Source organism: Pteropus medius, unplaced genomic scaffold, assembly GCF_902729225.1.
Source record: "Pteropus medius unplaced genomic scaffold, Ma_sr-lr_union100, whole genome shotgun sequence".
NCBI lineage: Eukaryota > Metazoa > Chordata > Mammalia > Chiroptera > Pteropodidae > Pteropus > Pteropus medius.
Genome location: NW_024347790.1, coordinates 10,152,062 through 10,161,804, shown reverse-complemented (window position 1 = coordinate 10,161,804; position 9,743 = coordinate 10,152,062). Strand labels below are relative to the sequence as shown.

The following is a 9,743-nucleotide window of genomic DNA, read 5'->3' as shown; positions in this document are numbered from 1 at the left end:
TCCTTCTTTTTTTAGATTAAACATCCTTATTTCTTTCACCCACCTTCTTACATGTTTACCACGTGTTCTCACTGGCTGAGCTCTGGCTCCATGGGGTGCCACATACCACTGGGCACTAACCTGAGCAAACCGCTCTAGGTGTGGTTTAAGCAGAAGACAGTGCAGAACTACTACCTCCCCCATCCCGAAACTCCGCTTCTTTTATCCCATTAATTTTTGTGAATGGTATTTTTCCTCTTGACCCTGCAGAGTACAACCTAATGTCCTATGATTTTTTTTTTCACAAGTAGAACAATTTAGCCATGTGTGAAACAGGCCTGTCTCATCTAGTCAAATTATAACCATCCTCTATTTGGACACAAGAGCAGGACTTAAAGATTATCCTCTTGGATGTGGCTCGCTGTTCCGGCCTGTAAACTCATCTAGCGTTCTGTTTCTGTCACCATACACGTCCACTCTATCAAACCCTACGGATAGACTAGGCCACCGGTCAGGACAGACGTACCTCTTCTCTAACCAGGAGAGCGGAGCACTGCAAAGGAACACCCATCATCTTGTGTGGATTCCACGTCACAGAGTTGGCCCTAAAGGAAACAAATCAGGTTAAGAGGGTGTGGTACCCATGACAGCCTCAGATTACAAAGGCCCTGTGCATGGGCAGCAGAGTTTCAGGGTTCTTGGCACTGTTTTTCAGACTCTAGGAGGACACTAAATTTGCAAAACGATAAATGGACTCTTAAATGTACAATCTTTTCTTTGTCTACAGAGACAGTAGGTGAGGGCTAGTGTCTTTGTGTGGCACCCCCTGAGATCCCATGGCAGCATTTACTCAGCTTCTAAGGTGGACCGAGAGTCCCTTGGAGTGACCAGGATCATGAAGTCCAGAGTCCTGCTGTTGGCCACTAAAGGGCAGAGCACCAAGCAGGTGAAGGAGCTGCCCTCACGTGCGTGTCTCCACTGTTCCTGCTTCTGACACGAGCTGTGGCTCATTCCACTGATTAATTTTGTTACTTTCCTGACCCAGTTTTTCCCCTCTTCCGATTCAACTGATCACCAAATTTTTCAAATGTGTCCCTTTGGGATAGCTTCTAGTTTGTCCCCTACTTCCATCTCTTCTCTAATCCAGTTATCCTTCCAGATCATAGGTGAGATCGTCTATATGACTCCTAGAGCAGTTTTCAACACATTTGAGAAATAGAATGCTCTCTCAATAGTAATAGTGGTTCTCAGCTTGGGGATTTCTGGTGTTTGAAAAGTCTAAACCATAGTCCTGATTCAGATTTATTATTATTATTATTATTTTAATCTGGATACAGTAATTGTGTCTTAACAGACTCCTGGTTTCCATCTCATCCCCCACCTTGCACCATAGTTATCGTCTAGCTCTGGTTATGACTTTCTCCCTTTTTCTAAATTGTTAGCGGCTTCCTTTTGTCTCCAGCCTTAATTCCAAATGGCAGGGAATGGCTGAGATGTCCACACGGGTGAGCCATAGGCTGGGTGTTCGGTCCTGCATACTTTCACTCTCTCGTACCCATTTCCATCACTCCAGACTATTTTTGGTGTCAGAAAATTCCATTGTCACGCTCCTAGATCTCTTGATGTGATTTCCTCTTCCTGGGATGTCGCCTCCCTTTGCTTCATTTGGCTAAATCTTACTTCTTCTTTAAGGCCCAGATTAAGTCTTATCCCTGCAGCTTCCTTGGACTTCATTCGACGTCTCTCCCTCACTCCACTGTACTGCTCCGACCCCCTCCTCCTTCAGTTCCCAGAGAAAGCAGTTGCCCCAGTGAGTCCCATCGCTCACTTTAGGTGCTCATCAGGCAGGCGAGTCTGTCCACACGTCTTCTGAAAGACTGAGAGATCCTTGAAGATGAGAATCAGGAAAGTGACCGTGGTATAAAGAGACTCATAGGAGGAGGAAAATAGTTGTGCCATCCAAGGCAGCTGCCCTTCCTCTGGCTGCACAACACGCTTGGGCTCACCCTGTTGCCAGCACCTGAGGTGAGAGAACCCTGGGAAGAAGTAAGGATTGGGAAAGATCTCATTCATCTAGCTGATGAATGGCAGGCTTGGGCAGCCAATCAGAGAACACTTACGGGCCTGGGGCTCTTATCTGAATCAGTGAATAGTCCAGCTCTTTTTCCAGTCTTTCTTTGGCTCTGACATCTTGTCAGATATGTTAGGACTGGAATTGAGGAAAGAAGCAAAGGCACTTCATGGCCAGATGGCTACTACCCTGGAAAGAGGACTAAATGACTTCATGAGTAATAATGGAACTGTGGTATTGAAAAGCTCCTTGCAAGAGAATATCTCCTAGCTCTGTAGAATAACCCGAATCAAGGAACCTGGACTCTCAGCAGTAGGAAATAGTGGTTAAGAGAGGACAGCTGGGGAGCCAGACAGTTTGAGTGTGCACACAGGTTCTATCACTTCCTAGCTGTGTGACCTTGAGCAAGCTACTTAACCCCTCTGTGCCTAGATTTCCCTGTCTGTAAATAGAATAATGGTAGTTTGACACTGTTGTCTGACACATCATAAGCATTAAATAAGGTTGTCTCTCGCTATTGATTTCAGTTCTCATTTACAAACTTTGTGACGCTGGGGACATAGACGCCGCCATTCCATAATAGTCTACAGCTATATGTCTAATCTTAATGAAACTCCATGGAGAAGAAAACAGCTGTTCTGCATTTCTGTGACTGGAAGTGTTTATTTCTATGCAGTGGCCAATGTGTCCTTTTAGACTAGGAAGTGTCAAGGCGCACGACTATCTGTCACTGCCCCCCTCTGTCTCAGAGGAGCTGTCTCATAAAGACTGCAAAAAGCTACGCAGAGCGAGTCCATGGCATGGCCTCCATCTATTTGAGAAATGATGGCAGTTTATGAAAAATGGCCTCAGGTTCATTTCAAAACGTTTTGCCATGGGATTCAGTCACGTGGCTTCTGTGATTTTCCTCACTTTGAAGAGAACTGAGTCCCCTCGGGTTGTTTTCAGTCAGAGCATTGTGTCCTCAGTTACCACTCAGACCCAGCCGCTTTCCCCTTCTCATCCTTCCAGACCTATTCTTTGTCCTCTGCCTCCGGTGCGTGGGTTCACGCCGTTCTCCTCGCACGAATCCAGCTCCAAACGTGCGGCTTTGGTTTCCTTCTCTTCTCGCTCTCCTGACACTGCCCCTTGCAGGTGGTTCTGTCTCCCCACCTCCTGTCACACCGTCGGCACCTCTCACCTCCACCGCCTCGCAGCCCCGGACATCTGCTCAATAGCTTCTTTCTGGTCCACCCTTGGCCTCCACCCTCTCCCGAAACCCAAGTTATCTTTCCAAAAACGCAGACGACATCGTATCGCTCCTCAGCCCCCCGCTATGGCTGCTTACGCTGGGGTCTTTCCAGCTTTTTCTCACCCTAAGGAACACAATGCTCTCCAAGCGGAATAGTGGTTCCAGCGGTTCGGTGGATCCGGATGCACTCTGCGGGCAGGCGATCCGCCGAGACACGCTGGGCAGGACTTGTGGACACTGCCCGGGCTTCCTAGTCCCTGCCATGATTCCACCTTAGTCTCCGAGCAGACTTGTTTGAACTTTCTCCGAGGGCCCTTTCAAGTCTCCGTGTCACTGCTCGTCACCATGACGACCTTCTTCCACTTGTGCCTGATAAATCTCCAATGCTCACGCTCCTCGGTCTGTGTCTTGGGTCCTTACTCCCTCGGCCTTGAATTTTAACCCCTGCTAGATTGTAAGCCCCCTGAAGGCAGGCTTCATGTCATGTTTGTCTTCGTGCCTCGCTGTATCTCGTGCTGCTGCTTGCAAATGGCAAAGGTTCTGTAGCTACCTATTCGAATTTCTGAACCCCTGGCTCTGGGGGCGGGAGTGAGGGCAATAATTGGTAATGGGGCAGGCGCTGCACCAGAACCTTCCACTGGACCAGCAAGCCTTGCGAGTGGACCACGATGATGGATTATTGTAGGTGGATGTCAGCCTGCTGCCAGGAGGGTTAAAGAAGAGCTAGTTGGGTGAAAAAGGGGAAGGGATTAAGAAGTTCAGCTTGGCAGTTACAAAATAGTCACGTGGATGTAAAGCTCAGCATAGGGAGTATAGTCAACGCTATTGTCATGACTATGTATGGTGACAGGTGGGTACTGGACTTATGGAGGGATCACTTTGTAGTTATATAAATGTCTAACCACCATGCTGTACACCTGAAACTAATATAATACTGAATGTCGACTGTAATTGAAAAAAAATATATTAAAAAAGAAGAGTCAGTCTACGATGCACAGAAACAGACGGAAGCATCAGGGCTCTTGGCACGTGCTCTCAGCAACACCAGCTCTAGCATTTTGACAGCGCCAGCAAGGAAGGAGGTCACTTTCTGAGAACTGGGTTGGTTCTCGAAGGAGAGGCCTGGCACGGCTCTGGGTGCCTGTGCCATTTGGTTAGGCGGTCGGTACTCTGGGATCCCTGTGACCCCTGGGGAACTCTGGATTCGGGGATAAGAATCACCTATAAATTTCCTTCACTTCATCGTGAATCCTAATGCTTGGGAAAATGTGATATGCCCAAATGAAGCAATTTCTACCCATGAACATTATGCCCAGGGGTTTCCACCTGCCCTACAACCTTATTCACCATGCTGATGATAAGTCTCAGATAAATGCGGGGCAAAGCGAATTCTGCTCTAAGAGGAACACCAGCAGTCCTCAGTTTTTAAGGACTTCATATCTGGCTATTCCATTTAGTAGATTTAGTTACAATACAGTTCCAATAATTGTGGCGGTTACAGAAGGCTCTGTGTTCCACAGTGAATGTTCTAAGCTTTGCTCTCAAATAATAGCCTTTCTTGGGAAGGTGTGTGGGTGTATATTTTTCCAGGGTGGGTAATTTAGCAAGCTTTCAAATAATCATTGGTGTAGGATGAAGCATGACTTTCAGCACTTGGAGTCCCAGGTGGCATGAAAGGTAGAATAACAGATGCTTATGTTTTGTGCCAGTCAAAAGGGAGCTCAAAGGAGAGAAGGTACTGTGCACGGGACACCTCTCTCGAAAGTGCATGAATTTAATTCCTGGGCTTGTCATCTGAACAGGCACCTTCTGAATTCTTCTCTTCTGTTTAAAGTCTCTTTCTGTTTAGGTCATTGCCTCTTCCTTAAACTTCTGGTTTCATGCAGATCATCATGACAAAAGGAATTCAGCCTGAGAGGAGCCCGGAAGGAACAGAAGCAGAGACTAGAACTGGCTCAATTTGGGATAGGGACAAGCCTGTCCCCATCCACTCACACTTACATGGGTACCAGCAATCAGGACATCTGACTCAGGGAAGCGACCCTGTTGGCAGGGGCTGGAGCTGGTCTATCTCCAGTCTTCCCAGCCTCCTTTTTAGTAATTAGGCAAGGTCTGCCTCAGTAACCTCATTCCCACCTTTCTACCCTCATAGGTTCTCTGTGTGTGAGTGGGCCTGAGTGTCACAGAGAGCACCCTGTGTGTTTTCTCTGGCCTGGCTGCTGCACATGACCAGTGCTAACAGAAGCTCCTGAGCACCGTCAGCCTCCCTCCTCGTCTTGAAATTGTGCCAAGCCGTCCAGAAGCAGAGCCAGTGAGAAGCTTTTCCTAGGCAGCATCTGGCTGCTTGGCAGGGCACAGTGGGCATTTGGCAGGCTCAGATGAATTCAGGCTTTCTCAGTTGCCTAGACGAGCTCACAACTGCAGTTGACCTGCCATGTTGTGACGGGAAAACTGGGAACTCTGAGCCCCCTCTGCATCTAGTCCAGAACCAAAGCCTGAGACTGATTCTGTATTCTACATTTTTTTCCTTTGGACCTGAATATGCTTTATGCTAATCAGATACTACCTCCTTTGTGTTCTGCAGCTTTTCTCAATGATCTACTGCTTCGTCTCTGAATGAAGGGTGCTTTGCCACATCCATCAGAGCTATGCCAGAAAAAAATTATGGGAATGAAGGCATATTTAAGTTTATATATTTAAGTTTAGATTTGGAGTTTAATATGACCAGTAAGTTACTTACTGGTCATATTAAACTCCAAACCTAAACTCTCAACACTGATAAATTCTTTGCTTTGTGAAATTATTTATTGGTTTCTTTAAAACATTGGCTATTATCCAGTGTTTTAAAGCTATAGATCTTCCCCCAGAAAACTGTGAACAGCCTGCTGTTTTAAACAATTTTGGTAGGTGGTTCAGAATCCCAGGAAGGTCATTTCTGATTCCTCTGGTAAACCATGGGCCCCAGTTAGGAGTCTCTGTTTAAGAGGCAGTTTACTTGGGTCACTTGATATGGGCTTTGATTTCTTTTTGTCGTTTACACACACTATTCATACGTATATCGCCGCACGAGGCAAGGCACGCAAGCGCAGTACAGAATGGACTCACCTGTACGCCAACCGTTCTTGGAAATTGGGTGTAATTAATTTGCTTTTCACATTTAGTTTTCACACTTTATGTTGTGAACAAGAAAAATGTGTGTACCTCTCCACGCCGCTCAGTTTCCACTTGTGTTTCCGGGACATCAGCAATCCTCCACCCCAAGCTGCCTGAAAAAGAAAGATCACACAAGAAAGAAGGTAGTGCTTTTTCATTGCCTAGACTTCTGTAGTTTGGTGTCCTTCAGAATAGTGAGCGTCTCCCAGAGCTCAGGCAATGTAGCGGGGGTTGCTCACCTTCTGGCATTGGACTTGTGGAGTTTAGATTGGATGGGGGGGAGGGTGGTATTTAAGTTGTTAGGCTCCATCTCACATTTATATGATATAAAGAACCAAACTAGGGACATATTTTTTCAGTCTGCATGAGGAGACAGCTTGTCCCTGCAGCCCATCGCCAGCACTCAGTCCTAGGGAAGCTCATCATCTCGGATGCAGGAAGCCTGTTAACTCCATAGTTTAAAGTCGAAAAGATGGGCCGGGGACCCCTTCAACAGCTTCCAAATTGCAAGGAAAACTCTTTTGACCATTCTGGATGATTCCAGAAGGAGGAATCAGCTTCACAAGCTTATTTCACTGATGTGTAATTTTGGATAATTTCTCTGTCCAAAAAAATCAAAACAAAACAAAGAAATAAGCAGTCAAGATTTGTGCCAGTCAGTTAGTTGAGCAATTAGAACATGTCCCTTAAAAATTTGTTCTCAAGTTTGAAGTTTTGAATTGTAGTAATCTTTAAGAATAAGTTGTCAGGATGGAAATTCATTGGAAAATGTTAACATTCTTTGTAGGTTTAAAATAATCCTGGGATAATTTTAAAGGGGGAAAAAAAACTGTTAGGGTATAATTGTTTCCCCCCATACACACTTTGTTAGAATTTCAGTTCTTTTATATTTTGAAAAAGTATCCAATTTTCCAAATGTGTAATATCATAAGACTTTTTTTCTAGTTTAATTATGGAATGTATAAAAACAATAAGAATATGGTAAACTTGCTATGTTTCAAAGAAAGCTAATACAATTGATTAAAAGGTCTCCCAGCTCCATTTTAAGTAGAAATCTTGGAGGCGAGACCACAGCATCTGCTGGCTGGGGACAAACAGACATTGCTGTTTATAAAGTTATCAGGGTAATCCTTCTCCGAATCAGCTGGCAAGGTCGAACAGGCTCTGAGACCTAGGTCACTGATGGTACTTGAGTTGTTCAATCTTTTTCTCAGCATCTTCGTGTGTAAAATAAAGGGATCTCTGGTAGCCTAATGAACGACTCATACTGTGAATCAGGAAAGGAAAAGATAGATAATTGCAATGCAAGACATCTCTGAAATAATAGAAATTTACCTAGCTTAGCCTGTGGATGTTTTCTGCTCCCAAAGGAAGGGAATTAATTTGGTCTGAATACTTTTAAAGCCAACATGATTGAAAGCCAGTGCTACTCAATAACATCTTTGCACCAGAATGTAAATCGACTCATGCTACCTTCACCGAAAAAGTCTGACAATCAAAAATGTGTCAGCTGTACCAAACACTGTGCTCAGTGATACGTTGGCACCAACCCCTTATCTCATCATAGATCTTTAGCAGTTTGCAGATAGAAGCTAATCTTTGAACCACGCTTTGAAAAATACTGGCCTAAATTTAAATCTCTTCAATTTCTTCTTCTAAAAATTGACTTTTTTTTTTTCATTTGACATGTTTTTGTGGGCACATTTATTTTATTTATTTATTTTTTTAGTGCGAATAAGCCTGGTGTCAAAACTGTCACATATAATTTATCTTCTTAGCTGACCTAGCTAAGAAATTGGAAATTTGGTGGTAGATATTTCTTAGCAAGTTGTCAAGTCTGCCTTTCTCTCCATATATACGAATACATGACTTGAGTTGAGTTTCTTTTACCCTCCATGTTTCCTATGTAAATTCAACTCCTAGTTTACCTTTTTGATTATTCATACAGGAAAGTAAACTCTGCACACATGTGACTGTGTGTATGTACATGAGACGTTGCTGCTCAATGAATTGAGAACTAAGTGCTCAGATAATGGTCAAGAAATAAGAATGTTATCATGTTGGAAAACATTAAGGTATAATCAGCCTCAGACTGCTTCCAGTGAATGTTGTATGTTATTTTGAATTGTGCGCTATTTTGTCTTCACAGTCTTTAAAAGCTGACATATCAGCATTCCTAAAGTAAGAGAGAGAGAGAGAGAAAGAAAGAGAGAGAGAGAGAGAGAGAGAGAGAGAGAGAAAGGGAGAGAAATTTCATTCCAGAAGCCCCAGGTGAAAATGTGTAAGGATATTTTGGTGGCAGGCCCTATGGGATACTTACATCCACGTGCATCCAGATCTTATACTTTTTGCAGATATCAGCGACAGCTAAGAGGGGATCGAATGCTCCATACACGGTGGTTCCAGCTGTTGCACTCACAAGGAAAGGAACAAATCCCTGTGCAAACGAAAGCGCCACAAATAATGTAAAACAGGGGTTCAAGAATTCTTTTCAAAAGCTGACAAAAAACAATGAAAATTCTCCCCGTGTCATACACATCTGCATTTTTGGATTCTCCAGAAGTGTCGTCCACACTTTGGAGCCTCGTAAGAACGATGCTCATGCCCCAGGATCTGAGTTCTCCAGTTTCATTACAAGGACAGACATTCTGCTCCTCAGAAGAGGCTACACTGGACCCAGAGCAAGCTTTGCAGTGCCTGTGGGCCATTGATATATCCCAGGGGGATTTTCTGGCCATTTTCTCCCCTCTGCTGACTTTCTAGTCTTCCTTTATCATAACAGGGACTCTGAACTTAATAAGTAAGCAGAAAAGAGAATTGAGAGAAGGAACTCTGACCAGTTCATTACTCCTATTTGGAAATCCTAAGATGACTTATTTGGAGTCTCAAAGAAAAGGATTCATGTGGAACTAAACAATAAGCTATGGATCTTATCTGTCTTAGCAGTTCTCTGTCTGGCCCAGGCTAAATGAAAACTGATTGAAATAACATGTGGCGGCTGAAAGAAGGCAGAAGAACCCTCAAACAGGATGAACGCATATATTTACTCCACATGACAACATGCAGTTACAGAGTCAGTCTGTAGGTGGCAGCAAAGGTTCAATTTGTGGTTTACAAGAAGTTCTAGCACAAGAATGAGGGGAAAATTTGTTGCGGGGCAGAAAAGGCCGAGGAAAATAAATAATTGTTCCTGAGCTCATAATAACGAAATGCATGTGTTATAGCATTGAACTAGGAACTGTAGATTATATCTAATAAAAATGAAACTAAAGGAATTCTAAAAACAAGCTCCCCGACTTGAGAACCAAC

At 44.2% G+C, this 9,743-nt stretch overlaps 1 protein-coding gene across 1 annotated transcript in view; it reads right to left on the bottom strand.

Moving 5' to 3' along the window:
* GAD2 (glutamate decarboxylase 2) overlaps positions 1-9,743 on the bottom strand; it is a 71,181-nt gene that overhangs the window by 14,881 nt on the left and 46,557 nt on the right. The window contains exons 10-12 of the mRNA XM_039877594.1: positions 8,755-8,871; positions 6,483-6,547; positions 506-584 (exon numbers count right to left, since the gene is read on the bottom strand). Of these exons, the coding sequence (XP_039733528.1) occupies positions 506-584; positions 6,483-6,547; positions 8,755-8,871 (261 nt within the window). The remainder of the gene's footprint in view (positions 1-505; positions 585-6,482; positions 6,548-8,754; positions 8,872-9,743) is intronic.